The sequence below is a fragment of the Humulus lupulus genome, chromosome 8, assembly GCF_963169125.1.
Source record: "Humulus lupulus chromosome 8, drHumLupu1.1, whole genome shotgun sequence".
NCBI lineage: Eukaryota > Viridiplantae > Streptophyta > Magnoliopsida > Rosales > Cannabaceae > Humulus > Humulus lupulus.
Genome location: NC_084800.1, coordinates 95,779,379 through 95,797,990, shown reverse-complemented (window position 1 = coordinate 95,797,990; position 18,612 = coordinate 95,779,379). Strand labels below are relative to the sequence as shown.

The 18,612-nt window shown below is 36.0% G+C and overlaps 1 protein-coding gene and 1 non-coding gene across 2 annotated transcripts; one reads left to right on the top strand and one right to left on the bottom strand.

The window, feature by feature from the left end:
* Positions 1-11,681: 11,681 nt before the first annotated feature.
* Positions 11,682-11,788, bottom strand: LOC133799045 (small nucleolar RNA R71). Its single transcript, XR_009876253.1, has one exon. It is a non-coding gene; the product is annotated as a small nucleolar RNA R71 (small nucleolar RNA).
* A 349-nt stretch (positions 11,789-12,137) lies between these two features.
* LOC133795844 (uncharacterized) lies at positions 12,138-14,073 on the top strand. Its single transcript, XM_062233299.1, has 4 exons — positions 12,138-13,155; positions 13,273-13,625; positions 13,707-13,949; positions 14,041-14,073. The coding sequence occupies exons 1-4, from the start codon at positions 12,138-12,140 to the stop codon at positions 14,071-14,073; spliced, it is 1,647 nt and encodes a 548-aa protein (XP_062089283.1).
* The last annotated feature ends 4,539 nt before the right edge of the window (positions 14,074-18,612 follow it).

Here is an 18,612-nt window from a genome sequence, read left to right as displayed (position 1 = left end):
ATACAGAATTAAAAATAACTCACATTTTATTAGAGCACTCACATTGGGTGAGTTATAATACCAAAATATGTAAAAAATAGCTAAAACTAACAAAAATGGGGATACATTGGATGATGTATTTTACAAATATTTTTAGATATAGCTACAGTACAAAGCTATATTTAATGTACACTATTCATCCTTTAACCCAATATTATAATATTAAAATATATTAGGATATTATTAATAGTTATAAAAAATATTTTAAATGAATAAAAAATGTTTGAAAATATAATATTTAAATGATATAGAGAAAAAAATAGAGAATTTGATGTATGGTAAAATATAAAACTTAGAGGTAAAATAGAAAAATATGTGGTTTGATGAGGTATTTTAAAGGATGAAGTAGAGCACCCGGATGAGAGTGCTCTTAGAAGACAAAATGCTTCAATTGACCTCAAATCATACACATAAGACAAACGAACATAATACAAGCTTTTATTAAAAGAAAAAAGAATTTTAAAAAAAAACTGAGATTCTATTACGTTTAGCCATAAAAAATAATTATATTTTAGAGAATAATAAAAAAAAAGAAATACCCAAATATATTATGTAAAAGTGTATATACTAATTATATTTTAGAGAAAATAGAAGAATAAAAAAAGTGGAAATACCCAAATATATATATAAGACAAAAAATTTAATATCTCTATTCAAAGTTTTGTCATCATTATTCATCCATTCTCATATATATATCAAACTTGAGTATATCTTTACAAATATGATGATGCATTAAAAAAATATATGTACGCATTCTATGCATAAAAAAAAATTAACAAAAGAGAAAAAGAAAAGAAATTCAAATAAAAAATTTACCTCATGTACGGATTTTGAAAAATTTATATATTTTATTTGTCTGTTTTCACATTTTCAAAAAAAAGTACAAGTGGATATATTTATTATATGTATTCATCATTACGATATATGTAATTAAAATGTAAGTATAGAATATCAAAATCAATAATACAATAAATACAAAAAAATATATTGCTTTTTTAAAAAATTGAACCTATAATCTTTAGTTTAAGATAATTTGTATTTTGATGTTCACAAACTTAAAAAAAAGTGATTGTCAATTTAATAAGGGAGTTTTATGTGTATTTGAAACAGAAATAGAAGTCAGGAAGACTAGATATTTGAGTTTATGGTGGTTTGGCTGAATGTTTTGGCTTACGGACGTCTACTTAGTTTCTTTTATTTGTTCTCTAATGGAATGTTATTTCAGTACAAGAGTGACTCTCTCCTAGAGAAGACAATCCAAATTCCCTTTCCATGAGAAAATCTTTTTCTATTTATAAAGGAACATGAGTACTAAAAATTCTTGAAAATATGAGACAGTCAATCTCTCAATGGGTGAGATTAACTCTGTCTAAATGAAAGAGTTGATGGCTCAATCTTTCGGAGTTTACTGTTTGTTGATCATTTTATAGACTAATTTGACAATTGCTGCATTTATTTATGTGAGATTCATCCAAGCTTTGATCGGGTTCAATAAGTTTTCATTTCGTAATATGTACTTTGCCTGGGTGGCACTGCTTTTGGGTGAGTGTCTTTCTTCGTAAATGTGCTCAGTCTTTTGCTAACCGTCGAGCTGGTTTCTTTTTTTTCTTTTTTTTTTTTCTGGAAGCCAGGGTGATATTGAATACTTATGGTCGTTCTTGATTCTTTGATGTGTCACTATGCCAAAAAGTCGTTTTAGTAACAGTTAAAAACTGTTGTTATGGGCTTTGGGAGACGTTCGAAAAATTATTGCAGTTGGTTTTTGGCGATAGTCACGAACTATCACTAAAGTGGTGTTAGTGTAGGACTCCTAACTGTCACTATTTTCTTCTACAGCGAAATAGCAATTGTCGCCAAAGAGAAATAGCAATAGTTGGTAAGTGTTGTCGTATATAACAATAGTTTTTAACGGTTGCCAATTCATCATAAAAGCAAAACAAAACAAAATTTAAATTTAAAAGTGGAATGTTGTAGGTTGAACCCCTATTATCTATTAACCTTTTACCCAAATTTTTGTTTATTTTTATAACTAATTAGTTAATTCTGTCCATTTTTATTATTATTATTAGGGAATTTACTTATTTGGTACACTTTGTTTTTGCAAAGTATCATTCTGGTATCATCTGTTTTCAATAATACTCATATAGTATCCCGTATTTTGAAAATATTGATATTTGATATCCTAATTGATAAAATTTTGTCAATATGACCAAACTGTCAGTAATTATATATAATTTGTAACTCGTATGATTGATAGTAATTTGATTAAATTGGTAAAATTTTAGTTTAGGGTACCAAATATGTAAAATTTTAAAATACAAGATACCAAATATGTACGATTTTAAAATGAAGGGTATCAAATATGTACGATTTCAAAATGCAGGGTACCAAATGAGCATTATTTGTAACACAGAGTACCAATATAATACTTTGTAAAAACATAGAGTACCAAATAATTACCTACCTTTATTATTATTATTATTTATTTATTCTTCTCCGCCATTAAGTTCACCTAGACTAATTTACTTACCAACAAAGATTTTAGGCAACACGAAAAACTGTATTAAAATTTGAGAGACATTACACTAGTGCAACTAATGTCCTTAAGAACTCAATCTAAAACACCTTTGGTTTTACCTCACTTGGTACTACAATAACATGAATAAAAATCCGGCACTACATACTTTATCTTTATTCCCCTTTTTGGGTTCTTCTCATTGAGAAGATGCATAATAGAAATTGTAATTAAAGACTCACAATATCATATATTAACAATGCTTAAATGAATTAATTCAATGTTAGAAACTCTAAAAAAAGTCTCATATTCATTGTAGGAATGCAAATCTTGATAATCAAATAATAATAACATGATTTAGAAACATTTGATTATCATTACTAACATTAGTAAACGAAATTAATGGATGAAATAATAACAATATCACAATTAAGTAAATGATTCACAAAGTTAGGGTTAGAGAGATACAACCCTTTTATGTAGAACACCAAGGCTAATACACGATTATAATCGTTGTCCAAATTTTCTATTTTAAGTGTTTCCAAAGTTGTTAGAAGCTTCTACAAGTGAAATGAGAATTGGGATATTACAAGCCTTGAAGATTACACAAGTCACTTCTTGGAGAGAATGAATGTTCTTAGAGAACTAGAGAGAGAGGTTAGAGAAAGAGAGTTGAGATATGTAATCAAGATTTTACAACTATAAAAACTCATCTTCTAGTGTAGGCATATTAAGTCTAACTAATAGGATCAGAGCTTTCAAACACACATTTTTTTAGCCAAAGCACACATTAAGTGCCCAGTGGCAGGCGACATCACTACAAGAAAAAGACTCTACAACGACGACATATATTGCGACGACTTTATATAGTCGTCGCTGTATGTAGGCAAAATCCACGAAAAAGTATTTTCTCTTAATTTATTTAAAAATAAGCTACAGCGATGACATGTCATCGCTGTAAGGTCGTCAACAACACACGATTTGACCCTCCAAAATTCCTGATACCCTACAGCGACGACTAGTCGTTGCTGTAGTCGTCGCTGTAGGGTTCCAGGAATTTGGAGGGAACAGGAGGTGGGAACTGACTATACATTGACGTAGGAAAAAAAGAGGAAAATATGTTTGTCTATAATCTTCGTTGTAGGATGCTCAGGGAACTCAACCGCCCATAGTTGGTTGCCTATTTGCACACACTATAGCGACGACATGTCATCGCTGTAGAGTCCAGTATAATCCACTGATCAGTTATTTTGTACTCATAGGGTCCAAAGTAAAATGTGGGAACGTGAATCGGCAAAAAATTTAAGTCAAATATCGTCGCTGTAGGGTCTCACCATTTGAGTGAAATGGCGCGTTCAACAGTGGCGACGACATTGTATTCCCTATAGCGACCTATATCGTCGCTATAGGTCCCAGCGATATAACTCCCCAGAAAAAGCCTTTCTTCCTCATTTTTGGACATTTTTTCTCAAAACAGAGACGATTTCTCTGTTTTCCTCAGCCTCCCAACATCGCCCAGCCCCTCCCAGCGCCGCCTAGAGCCATTTTTGGCCCCTTTTGTTAAGGTTAGTACTATTAAACCTTAATGCTTTAGTTTTTTCTTTTTAAATTTAGTGTTTTTATGATTTCTTTGTGTATTTTCTATGAGTTAGTTAAATTTTGTATTGTTTTTTTTTTCCAGATTGTATTGGAGCATTTAGAGCATCTCAAGCTTTTGGGTATTGTTTTTAGTTTTTAATATATTTTTTTGTTTCGTGATTAATAGTGTGTAGATAATTTTTAAATTAAATTAAATTCTAGTAGTTTTTAATATAAATTTGTATGTTTTGTTAATTTTATTATATTTGTGATTTTTAATTTTGTTTTATGTTAATTTAATTTAATTAAATATTATGTAATAAAAAAATGTATGATATGTTAAATATATGTATATGTATACTTATATGTATATAAATGTGAATATGTTTATCTGTATATAAATGTGAATGTGAAATTTATTTTTAAATTGTGTGGTAGGTTAGATTGATATGATTAGATTTTTATTATAATTTTTGTTTTCAATTAACTATTAGATGATATAAAATATTAGATGTTATAAAAAAATGCATATGTATGTTTAGATATTAGATGATATAATTTTATTTATTAATTGTTTACCGAGTTTTTCGGAAACTAGAATTATAAAAGATTAAAGAGCTTAAAAGAAAGGAGTTAAGAGAAGTAAACAAGGTTTTTATGTGGTTGGGGCATTAATGAGCCTTAGTCCACGAGACAGTTGTATTAGAGCTTAGAGAGCTTTTGACAATGGAGTTTTCTGCAAGTTTTAGAAGAGTAACTGCTTACAATCAAAATCTAGGACCCCCTCCTCAGTGCACCACTATTTATATTTATAGGCGCATGAGTGCATTGGGCTTGGGCCGGGCTAGTTCGGCCCAATAAGGGTGTAAATACCATTGACTTCTCTGATGGGAGCCCAATACAAAGGATTGAAATATGAGACATACATTAGTCGAAGCCCATTGGGCCAGCCCAAACAAGATCTTATTCTAAGACATGCGATAAACTGGTGTTTCAGTTTGGGTGTTATGGGCTACGAGGAAGATTTGGGGGACAAGATTGGTCAGAGTAATGGCGGCGCAGTTCTGAACCAACAACATACAATCCCGAGGTAGCCTCCTCTGAAGGTTAAGCGTGGGGACAACCCCCACGCTTCTTAGGACGATGTTAGTATCGGGGACACTTTATCACACCAAACTCGGCCAACCAATCCGGATCTGTTTACCAAAGTCCCCCTCCATTCACCAGGGTCCGGGTTCATTTACTAGGACTCGGGTTTATCCTCCGAGGTCTCGGTCCAATCTCAGATTTGGGAGCCCGTGACCTCCTTTCCCGTACCTCAAGGGACATCCCAGTACGTGGTCCCGAGTTTATACTGTTGGATTAGCTTATACAGGATCTTTATTTATTTTCATGTATATCTAATATTAAACAAATTAATACGAGATAGCCTAAAACATGTTTCTAAAATTGAATTCAAAGAGAAACAAAGACAATAATACACAGTATACGCAGCGGAATGAAAGAGTCCTTCCTTCAGTTTCTCTAACTCTTGTATCCTCTCTATCGTAGAGTATTATCAAGAAACTGAACCGATCTTCTATTTTCTTCACAACCTTCCAATGTATCCTTAGAATTACCTAGACTAGTGTGGGAAATTCTCAACACATGAGATAGATACAAAGAAGAAGATGAGAAAATAATCAAAGAGGCTTAGAAAATGACTTGTGTTTAGAGAGAATCTAAAACTATCAGAAAACCCCCTAGGTCGAAATTGTCAGGGGCTTTAGACCTGTGAAATTTCTCATTTGATTATAAGCCCATTGGACTTAAAAACAATGCCTGTATTATTTTCTATTGATTTAATTAATTAAATAATTATTTAAATCCTTTATCAAATTAATTATTTATAATTTTAACATTGATTTAAACTTATTTATTAATTTAGATACCAATTTATCTTAATTAATAAACCTGCCATAATTTCTCTTTTCTTCTCAAAATTATACAACTCTGTGAAACTATCCAAAATTGACCTAGTTAACTTTGATAATTCTAATTGATAATTAAATCAATTAATTGAGACTATCTAGTTGATTTTATCCAAGGTACAATGGGGACCATGGGCCTATGAAATCAAACTCCAATAAGTTATCATAAATCTAACAAATAAATTTACTAACTTATTAATTCCTCGTGACTCCACTATAGACTCGGAATTGCACTCTTGAATTCATAGAACACTCTATAACAAATATAGATACGCTATTAACTATCTATTGTTACAACCATAATTGTCACTCAATCCTCTATAGACGGTCTACAATGAGATAGGACTAAAATACCATTTTATACCTCATTGTATTTTATCCTTAAAACACTTAGTTCCTTGTAAATGATATTTCAGTAAACTAATTTAATTACTGAAATGATATCTCTATCATTTAACACCTTGAACCAAACTAAAAGGAAACCATCGTTTCACTTCTTCATCAGAAGCTATAGATGTTCATATCTATGATTAACACTCCCACTCAATTATACTACCGAGTTCCCAAGATGTAAGTATGGGCTAGTCCGTAGGGTAAGCTGGTAATGAACAAGTCAAAGAACTCAAATAATACAATCAGTTAGAATACTAACCACTCAGAATCATAATCACCTTGTATGTGGTTGTTGTGTTGTTTGGTTCTGCTCATAGGATAGTTCTGGATATGATTATCATGCCTGACAGGTTAAGTCATTGACTATAGACTGATTAGAAGTTATGTACCCAAGGCATTCAATTGGATCAGACATTATTTATATCGAGACTACATATGATAATCAGGGCCAGAACCCTCCATCTGTCTCCTTAAATTGGCAGGAGATGTTTACTGGTATTCAAGCAATATTGAAAAGGAAAGAGGAAGAGATTACGTGGATGAGATAGCGGGCTTTGCTAGGGAACGCTGCTCCATTTGTTTTGCCAACACTAGCATCAGTTTTGGCTCAACTTGAGGGTGGAAACAGATAGGAACTACTGTATGAAAGATTCCAGAAACATTATCCTCCAGCTTTTGAGGGAGGCCTAGATCCGTTCAAAGTTGAAAAATGGATGGGAAAGATTAGCTCCATCCTTGACTATATGGGAGTGGTAGGCAATGATAGAGTGGCTTATGCCATATACATGTTACGGGAAGATGCCCGAACTTGGTGGGAAGTTGTATCCCAGACTCGGAATGTTGTCATGATGGGTTGGGAAGAATTCAGACAATTGTTCAATGAGAGGTATTACTGTGACATAGTTTGAATTGCGAAGACCAACGAGTTTATGAACTTGGTTCAGGGTAGTAAGACAATGACGTAATATGTCAATGAATTTGATGGGTTGGCCAAATTCGCTTTTGATTTGGTACCAACAGATGTGCCCTGGAAGGAGCAATTCATTCGAGGATTGAACTCTTGGGTAGCCCAGAGCGTTAGGATCGCTTTAGTACATGAGATTTCTACCTACACTCAGGCAGTAGGGAGGGCCCTGTTGGGGTTTTATGCCCTAATTAAAACCCAATTTCTTTGTAATCTCATTTTATTATTAATAAAAGAATAGAAATCAATTTTTGACTTGGTCAATCACTTTGCTCACATGTTTTATTTTCATGATTATTTGTTTAATATAAACTTCTATTAATTCTCGAGCATATAACTAATCATATTTATAGTGACGCAATCACAGTGGAATATAAATATGATTATATATTCAAAATAAATTAGTCCTAAGATTAGTTAGTGCACATGATTTATACTGACTTGCTAATCTACGATATGATCTACTTACACATCGCAGTGTTATGTTATTTCCAGAACATTAGCAAAGTACATAAGATCGGATATATTTGTTACATCAGATTGGAGCGATATTGACAGTAGATAGGATAAGTAAACATACCGTTATTATCCATTCTAGTCATATCATATAGGTGATCATAGATCAATTTAATCTCAATTCTGAGTGGTTAGTATTCTAATTGATTGTATTATTTGAGTTCTTTGACTTGTTCGTTACTAACTTACCCTACGGACTAGCCCATACTTACATCTTGGGAACTCAGTACTATAATTGAGTGGGCATGTTAATCAATAATATGAATGTAACGCCCTAAACTCCAGGGACTGTTAAGGTGCGCATTATAAATAGTGCTAAACTTGCTAATCGAGTCATTTGGCCATAATCGTGTACCTAAGTATGATTAGCGGTTTAGGGATTGAAAATTTTGGTTAAGATATAGCGTTTCACTAGAATGTTTACTGTATACATTGGGATCCCAAAAATATAATTTAAAGTCTATTACAAGAAAATATTTACAACCAGCCGATCTAAGCGGCAAAACAGGGTTTAACCCTAGTTTCTTTTTCAACCCTCGGCCGTGGCGGTCGAGCAGCCGCATATGTACACATCGTCACCTATGCTCTCCAACTCAAGGAATGGTCTAGCTTTCTTTTGCCTTTACCTGCCCCACATAGCACCCGTGAGCCGAAGCCCAGCAAGAAAACTCAATATGCTTATGATCAATAATATCATGTCAACAAATCATAAAGTGCATGCCTAGCAATAACAGCCTTAATCACGCATGAAAATAAGTTCAAGTATTGATGGGTTATCCAGGATAAGGAATCCTGCCCTCCTGAGTGGATGACTATCAAGTCAATCCTAATCAGATAAGTGATTTAACACTGGTGGTTCCGATAACCATGCTAGGCTTATAGCCCTAAATAGAAGAGTGACAATTGTAAAAGTCACTAAGGTGGGTTTCGTTCCCTTTACAAATAAGTGATCACGTCACTAGCTTAAATAGAATAAGTGATTGATGAGCAAGTCACCAATGCAAACCAATCAAGTGACCATAGAGTCACTACTGTGGGTACCGCTCCCATAGCCATGTGACGATAGGGTCACCTGGGATTTACAAATAAGTGATCCTTTCACTAGCTTAAACAAGGTAGGTATTTGATGAAATATTCACCAGCATAAACCTACCGAGTGACCATAGAGTCACTACTGTGGGTACCGCTCCCTTAGCCATGTGACAAAACAGTCACCTAGGCCTTTGGCCCTAGCTCTGAGTAATTAGTCATTGTTATATTATTTTATAATATAATGTAAAATTATATTATATTATAATATAATGTTTTAGATTAAATAAATGTGACAAAGAGTGTCACATATTGTAACATATAATAGAGAGTTACAATATTTAGATATATGAGATATATCCAAATAATGTAACATATTTGGTGTCACAAATTTGTAACTTCCAAATATTACCCTTTATTGTGTAAATTGTTGTTACACAATATTGAGATGAATTTCATAAAGCCATATCTGATATGACTGTTAGAGATATGATTTAAACCCCAATAATGTGTTTTGGGAGTTACAAAGTCATTTGGGAGGGTTTGGAACCGTTTGGAAAAACAACACATTTTTAAGTACTGAAATTGGTCGGTGGCCGCGGCCACTGAATGTTGGTGGCTGCGGCCTGTGGGACAGTGATGAGTCTGTTTTTAGCATAGTTTTAACATGTGTTTAGGGTAAGTTTGAGTCATTTTGGTGGAGTGTTATGCGGTATTATGCTTGTTTTGGTATGTTTGCAGGAAATAGGAGAAGAAAACATGAAGTTTGGGAAATAACTGAAAAATCAGCTGAAATTGGGAAATTTGTGCTAAAAGTTGACAAGAAGAAAATTTAAGACTCACTTGTGGAGATAATTGGTAGATTTGGAGTTTGGAATCAAGATGTTGGAAGAATTAGAGGGGTCGCGATGCTTGAATGGAGAGCTGCGACACAAGGGAGAAACAGAGAGGGCCTTAATTCTGGAATTTTGAAGGGCCGCGGCGCCTGAGGGAAGCGCCGCGGTGCTCGCTGAAGTCAGAGAAGTGGATGCGTTGGAGCATTGAGGCGCGCCGCAGCGCTTGGATGCTAGGGCCGCGGTGCGTGTGGCTGATTGTGACTTTCAGAAGTGTCGAATTTGTTAGATATTTTAGGGTTTTTGTTTAAATACATTTTAAGAGTTAATTATTCTATTCTATTCATAATTATAAGTGTGGAGAAGTCATTAGAGGCAGAAGGAAAACATTGAAGACCTAGAGTTTGAATTCTTATTTTCTTCTGTAATTTCTTACTGGATTTCATGTTCATATTTAATTTGATTGATTTCATTAAGTCTGCTTTGAACTAATCTTATTATTAGGGTTTTAGTGGATTCTTCTTGAAACTTTTGATATCTTAATGAAATTTTCCTAAATTTCTTTCTTCTGCTGTGGATTATTTATCATATGTTTAATGCTTGTGAATGGTTGATCATCATTTACATGTTTATATGATTTTAACCTAAACTCTGAAAAGAGAAGGATAATTATGCTATAGATAAATAATCACAATTTTATCTTAGACGAAAGTACTTTTATGAATTGTGTAGTTTAGGGATTATGTGTTTAAAGCCTGCAATATATTGATTTACCACAGAGACGTAGGAAATAGTATATTGTAGAGAATTATAGATCCTAACAAGACTATAATTTATAATTGTAATCTGCTACCACAATAGATTTAAGAAATCTTGAGAATTGGTTAGAAATCATAAGTGGATGGTTGATGAAACTAAAGCCCTAACTTTTGCATATATTGAATTAAATCAAAATTTCATCTCTGCATTCCTTTTAAGTGCTTTGTAGGTTTCTTAATTTTAGTAATAATTATTTTATTTATCAATCTGAAATTATTATTCAAGTCAATTAGAATTAGAGGTTAATTATTGGTAATTAATATCAGTCTTCATGGGATCGACACTTGACTTATCATATATTACTTGATTAGACTGCGTATACTTGCGTGTAACTTTTTGGCGATCAAGTTTTTGGTGCCGTTGCCGGGGACTGTTTTTTATTAATATCAATAAGTTAATTTTTGTTCTAATTTATTTATTTATTTTTTTCATTTTTTTTAACATTTATTTGGATCAAGGTTCTCTTGTGTTTCAGGACTAGTTGGTAAATGCGAAGCAATAGACAAAAACAGATTATACAAATAGACCGGGAAATTGAAAGAACGTGCAGGCAGAATCAGAAAATAAAAAGGAAATTGGAATTCACCATGGCTGATAATTTGGGAAATGGTGCTAATAATGGTCAAGGGGCTACTGAGGTTCCAAGGGAGCAAGGAGCACGGACATTAAGAGATTATGTACTTCCTACTGTTACAGGAGTGCATTCATGCATTAGACCTCCAACCATTGTTTCCAACAATTTTGAGATTAAGCCAACAATCCTTCAGATGGTTCAAACAACTGTTCAGTTTGGAGGTATGCCGACGGAGGACCCTAATTTACACATAGCTAATTTTCTGGAGTTATGTGCAACGTTCAAGATGAATGGGGTGAGTGATGATGCTATAAGACTGAGGCTATTCCCATTTTCATTGAGGGATAGGGCGAAAAGTTGGTTGATTTCCTTACAAGCGAATTCGATCACTACATGGGAGGAGTTAGCTCAGAAATTTCTTGCCAAGTTCTTTCCTCCAGCAAAGGCTGCAAAGTTAAGGGGTGAGATTAATAATTTTTATCAGTTGGATGGAGAGTCACTATATGATTATTGGGAGCGCTTTAAGGAGTTGCTAAGGAAATGTCCGCACCATGGAATAGAAAAGTGGATGTTGGTGCATAATTTTTATAATGGGTTGAATGGGATGACAAGAACAATTATAGATGCTGCAGCGAGAGGCGCCTTTATGAGTAAAAGTGCTAATGAGGCATATGAGCTATTAGAGGAGATGGCGATGAATAATTATCAATGGCCAACTGAAAGGGGACAGCCAAAGAAGGTGGCTGGAATGATGGAATTGGATGCCATAACGATGCTTACAGCTCAAGTAGCAGCCTTGACGAAGCAATTACAAAAGACTACACTCCCCTCTCAAGCTATGCAAGTTCAAAACTTATGTGAAGTGTGTGGTACATCCCATCAACCAAACCAATGCCCTGCTATAGACATGAATAACATGCCCATGGAAGAAGTCCAAGCCATAGGAAATTACCAAAGACAGCCTAATAATCCCAATTCCATGACTTACAACCCAGATTGGAAGAACCATCCCAACTTTTCCTGGTCTAACAACCAAAACACCCTCCAACCTTATCCTCAACCTCAGCCACCATATCAACCTGCTCAAAATATGCCACCTTATCCACAACAATATGCACACCAAAATCCTCCATCGGGCTATTATCAACCACAAAATAGACAACCTCCACAAATGCCAATGAAACCAGCTGAACCCCAACCTGATGTGCTTAATCAATTCATGACTGAAACTAGGGCATCCATAAGAAGTTTGGAGACTCAAATAGGGCAATTGGCTGCTTTAATGACAAATAGAGCTCAAGGAAATTTTCCTAGCACTACAGAGGTTAATCCTAAAGAACAGTGCCAAGCTATTACTTTGAGGAGTGGAACGAGATATGAAGGACCAAAGAAGAGTCAGTCAGAAGAAGAAGAGAAGAAGTTGGATGATAAAAAGGTTACTGAAGACCTTAAGGAAGAAGAGGAGACCCCACCTGTAACTATTGAGCAACATGTTAGAGTTCCATATCCACAAAGACTTTGCAAGCATAATTTGGATAAGCAGTTTGCAAAGTTTTTAGAGGTGTTCAAGAAGCTACACATAAATATACCGTTTGCGAAAGCATTAGAACAGATGCCTAGCTATGTAAAGTTTATGAAAGAGATTCTCTCAAATAAGAGAAAAATGGGTGATTATGAAACAGTAGCATTAACTGAAGAATGTAGTGCAATTTTGCAAAGGAAGCTTCCTCAAAAGTTAAGAGATCCTGGGAGTTTTACCATTCCATGTACTATTGGGGAGTTTGAATGTAAGCATGCACTATGTGATTTGGGGGCGAGTATTAATTTAATGCCTCTGTTTGTATTCCGGAGGCTTGGTTTGGGGGAGGCTAGGCCATTTACAGTAACATTACAGCTGGCTGATAGATCTGTGAAGCATCAACGTGGTATTATAGAAGATGTATTGGTAAATGTGGATAAGTTTATTTTTTCGGCTGATTTTATAGTTCTTGATATGGAGGAGGATGAGAATGTTCCTATTATTTTGGGGAGACCATTTTTAGCAACTGGGCAAGCATTGATAGATGTGCAGAAGGGAGAGTTGAAGCTGAGAGTTCAAGGGGAGGAAGAAGTATTTAATGTGTTTAAGGCTATGACTTATCCTAAAGCAAGTGATAGTTGTTTCTCTGTTGATGTGGTCGAAGAAGTAATAGATAGAAAACTATTAAGAGAGGATCCTCTTGAGTTGAGTCTCACAGTTGATGATGTAGATGGTGAGGAGAATGAAGAGGTGATGAGTTATTTAAAGTGGATAAAATCAGCTAAGCCGTGGAAGCATAAGAAATTTGAAGAATTGGGTGCAGGACCAGACAAACCATTACCATCGATTCAGATGCCACCTGTTTTAGAATTGAAGGTTTTACCGGACCATCTCCGCTATGCGTATCTTGGGGAAAAAGAGACTCTTCCAGTTATAGTGTCATCATTTCTTTCATAGGTTGAGGAGGAGAAATTGTTGAGGGTGTTACGAGCTCATAAAACTGCTATAGGGTGGACTCTGGCTGATATAAGAGGAATTAGCCCATCGACAGTCATGCATAGAATTCTTATGGAAGATGAGGCGAAACCGACTATTGACGCTCAGAGAAGGCTTAATCCAACAATGAAAGAAGTGGTGAGGAAAGAGATTTTGAAGTGGTTGGATGCTGGAGTGATTTACCCAATTTCTAATAGTGCTTGGGTAAGTCCAGTGCAAGTAGTACCAAAAAAGGGGGGTATGACGGTGGTAAAGAATGAAAGCAATGAACTGATTCCAACTAGGACTGTGACAGGTTGGAGGATATGTATTGATTATTGGAAGTTGAATAAGGCAATGAGGAAAGATTATTTTCCTTGCCTTTCATTGATCAAATGTTGGATAGATTGGCGGGGCATAATTACTATTGTTTTCTAGATGGGTACTCGGGCTATCACCAGATTGTAATTGCACCGGAGGATCAAGAAAAGACAACGTTCACATGTCCTTATGGGATTTTTGCTTTTCGAAGGATGCCATTTGGGTTATGTAATGCACCAGCCACGTTTCAACGGTGTATGATGGAAATATTCTCTGACATGGTCGAAAAGGGGATTGAAATTTTTATGGATGATTTTTTGGTATATGGGTCCTCTTTTGACACGTGTTTGACTAATTTGGAGATGGTGTTGAGAAGGTGTGAGGAGTTGCATTTGGTGCTTAATTGGGAAAAGTGCCACTTTATGGTTAATGAAGGAATTGTATTGGGGCACAAAATTTCTAAGAAAGGAATTGAAGTGGATCGGGCCAAGATTTCTACTATAGAGAATTTGCCACCTCCAATTTCAGTTAAGGGAGTGAGGAGTTTCTTGGGCCATGCGGGGTTTTATCGGAGATTTATCAAAGACTTCTCTAAGATCTCAAAGCCGCTGTCTACCTTGTTGATGAATGGGGTTCCTTTTGATTTTAATGATGAGTGTTTGATTGCTTTCAAGACTCTCAAGGAGAAGCTCATTTCAGCGCCGATAGTATGTACACCTAATTGGGACCTTCCATTTGAGCTTATGTGTGACGCTAGTGATTATGCGGTTGGAGCGGTTCTTGGGTAGCGAGTGGACAAGGTATTTCGAACTATATACTATGCTAGTCGAACTTTAAATGATGCTCAACTAAATTATGCAACAACGGAAAAAGAACTTCTAGCCATAGTTTATGCTTCGATAAGTTCCGTCCATATTTGATTGGAAATAAGGTGGTAGTCTATACGGATCATTCGGAAATAAAGTATCTTATGACTAAGAAAGATTCCAAGCCTCGTCTTATTCGATGGATTTTGCTATTACAAGAATTTGATGTGGAAATTAAGGATAAGAAAGGTACTGAGAACTTGGTGGCTGATCATTTGTCTCGTTTAGAGGTTAGGGTAAATTCTCTTAATAAAGAAGTTCAGATTAATGATGCTTTTCCGGATGAGCAGTTGTTCGAAGTGAATGTTGGCAAGGAGGTTCCATGGTTTGCGGATTATGTAAATTATTTGGCTGCTAAGGTTATACCCCCTGAGATGACAAGGCAACAATTAAAGAAATTTTATTCGGAGGTGAAGCATTATTATTGGGAGGAGCCTATTCTGTATAAGCATTGCCCAGATCAAGTTATTCGAAGATGTGTGCCTGAGGAGGAGATGTTGTCAATCTTAACTCACTGTCATAGTTCACATTGTGGTGGTCATTTTGGCGGAACAAGAACAGCTGCGAAGGTTTTGCAAAGTGGGTTTTACTAGCCACATTATTCAAGGATGCTAATGATTTTGTCAAAAGTTGTGACCGTTGTCAACGGACTGGGAACATATCAAGAAGAGATCAAATGCCGATGACTGGTATTTTGGAAGTTGAGCTATTTGATGTATGGGGGATAGACTTTATGGGACCTTTCCCATCATCGTATAATAACAAGTATATTTTGCTTGCGGAGGATTATGTTTCTAAATGGGTAGAAGCCGCAGCAACTCCTACTTTTGATGGGAAGGAAGTTATTAAATTCCTTCATAAAAATATCTTCACTCGATTTGGTACTCCAAGAGCTATTATTAGTGATCGGGGAAGTCATTTTTGAAATAAGTGGTTCACGACTCTTTGTGCTCGCTATGGTGTTCATCATTGAAAGGCGTTATTTTATCACCCAATTGCAAATGGCCAGGCTGAAGTATCGAATAGAGAAATAAAAGGTATCTTGGAAAAGACAGTAAATACTTCGAGGAAGGATTGGGCGAAGAAGCTCGATGATTCACTTTGGGCTTATCGCACGACATTTAAAGCTCTGATTGGTATGTCACCATATCGATTGGTGTTTGGTAAGGCTTGTCATCTATCGGTGGAACTGAAGCATAGAGCTTATTGGGCTGTGAAAAAGTTGAATGTTGATCTCTTCATGGCGGGGCAGAATAGGCTTATGGAGTTAAATGAACTTGAGGAATTCAGAAATGAAGCCTATGAGAATGCGAAGATATATAAGGAGAAATCGAAGGCTTTTCATGATAAGAGAATATTAAGGAAGGATTTTCAACCAGGGGATAAACTTTTGCTCTTTAATTCTAGGCTTAAACTTTTTCCTGGTAAATTGAAGTCGCGATGGTCTGGACCGTACACGGTAATCTTCTCACTTCCTTATGGTGCAGTACAAGTTCATAGTGAAAAGACAGGAGATTTTAAGGTAAACGGTCAGAGATTGAAGCATTACTTGGAGGGTCCAGTGGAGACATGTAGGTCCGTGGTCGAGTTGGGATTGATTTGATTTGAAGACTAAAGCAGCGTCCGGCTAAATGACGTTCACGACAGCGCTTTTAGGAGGCATTCCTATGTTTATTTTTAATTTTCAGTTCAGTTAGTTTGTAAAAAGTATGAACAATTTTTAGTTGTGGCTGGACTTATTTTTTTTTAGTTTTTAGTATTTTTGAATGTAATAGAACCGTGGAAATCGTGAAAACTCTAAAAAATAAAAAAAGAATGAAGATTTGGCATTCTGGAGAGAGGGCTGCGGCGCATGCAACAAGAGCCGCGGCCCTTGATGAAGTCAGAGAAGGAGGCTTAGGTTGGAGGAGCGCGCCGCGGCGCTTGGAAAATTCCCAGAAAAAATTATGGGGCGTGTCGCAACGCTTGGAGGAGCGCACCGCGGCGCGTACGTGGGTCTGAGGCATATAGGGGGTTTCCCTCTTCCATTTTTGCCATTCTCCCCATTTTGAAAAAAATCCACAACCCATTTTTCTCAATTTTCTCTCTAAATTCCTTTCTTCTACCCAGAAATTTCTTCCCGATCTCCCTATTATCTCTTGAATCCACATATAAATTCAGCCACATATTCCTTTCTCCTTCCCATTTCCTATTCTAATTTTGAAATCCCAAAAAAATTCTTCAAACCCTAAATTTTCAATTTCTATCAATTGGAGTGGTGATGTTTTGATTACTTGGTGCAATTGAAAGGTGAAAGTGGAAGTTATCATTATCAAGTAAGTGTTTCTCAAAATCTCCCAATTTTTTGGTGATTTCTTTATATAGAAGGCATTGTGAAGGGGTTTTTGATTGAAGAGTATAGTGGGGATAGTGTAGTATTGTAGTGAATTGATTTGCTTTGTTTGAGAAGTTATTTGGAATTGGGGGAATATTGAAAAAACAGGGGAGGTGCTGTCCAATTTTCCGTAGCATATTATGGGACCTAAAAGAAATCCTTCTAGGGCATCATTTTCTAGGAACACCAATAGACCATCTTCTTCCAGGCCATCCACTTCTAAGGAACCCGAACCACCCCAGAATATGATGCTACAAAATTTGTAAGTAAGGCCGCTTTTGAGCGCTATACAAGGATTCGTAAGAGGAAGGTCATCAGTGAGCGGGGTTTTGAATATACGGAATCACCATGTGCACTCTCAACTTATGAAGAAATTAGGAGGGAAATTCAAAGAAGGGGTTGGGCTATGTTTGCTCCAGAGGATGTTAGTCATGCCAACTTTTCCGTGGTGTTAGAATTTTATGCAAACTATGTGGAGATGAAGAATACAGAAGTATTTGGTCGAGGTGTTCAAGTTCCGGTTGGTATAGACACTATTGTTGAATTATATGGTATGCCAGCGTATGAACAGGAGGATGATGAATATCATCAATGGGCTCATGGGGATAATATTAATTGGGTCCAGGTGGTGGAAACTTTAAGTATACCGGGAGCTCGGTTTACCATTGTTGGTGGTGTGCCGAAATATCTGTGGCACTATCAATTGAATCATGTGGCGCGGGCTTGGGTGCACTTTGTGAGTGCAAGGCTAATTCCGACAACTCATATGTCGGATATCAACAAGGAGAGGCTGTTGTTGGTTTATGCCATTATGACTGGCATGACAATTGATGTAGGCCGAGTTGTTAGGAAGAGTATGAAGGATATCAATATGTTGACCACTACGGGAGGATTAGGTCATGGTTCCTTAATCACAGATTTATGCCGAACATATGGAGTGGTTATGTTTGGAAGTGATGTTGTTCGGAAACCCATGTCGGCAATTTCTAAGAATAGGGTGATGGGTTATGAACTACCTTCCTTAGAAGCACCACCACCTCGGCAGCGTGCCGTTGATAAAAGACCTCGAGTAGATGAAGTTGACGAAGAGGATAATGAAGCGGATATGGAGGGTACGATTCCAGAGGAGCATGCGCAAGAAGTACCGGTTGTACAGCCGCCTGTTCAACCTGCGGCTGGTACTTTTGATCCCTATATGCAGCTGATGCAGAATCAATTCCAGTATTTGGTTCAGCAGAACAATTATCAGATTGCGCAGCAGCAGCATATGCAGCAATACATGGCGCAGCAAAGTGATTATCAAATTGCTCACGTGGACCAGCTAAAT

What these genes read in the sequence shown, in the direction of transcription:
- LOC133795844 (XM_062233299.1), top strand. Translation starts at nt 12,138, where the DNA reads ATGAATAACATGCCCATGGAAGAAGTCCAAGCCATAGGAAATTACCAA. An exon ending in ATCTGTGAAGCATCAACGTG is followed by an intron (nt 13,156 to 13,272) that starts GTATTATAGAAG and finishes GACCATTTTTAG; the next exon opens with CAACTGGGCAAGCATTGATA. An exon ending in CAATTTCTAATAGTGCTTGG is followed by an intron (nt 13,950 to 14,040) that starts GTAAGTCCAGTG and finishes GGACTGTGACAG; the next exon opens with GTTGGAGGATATGTATTGAT.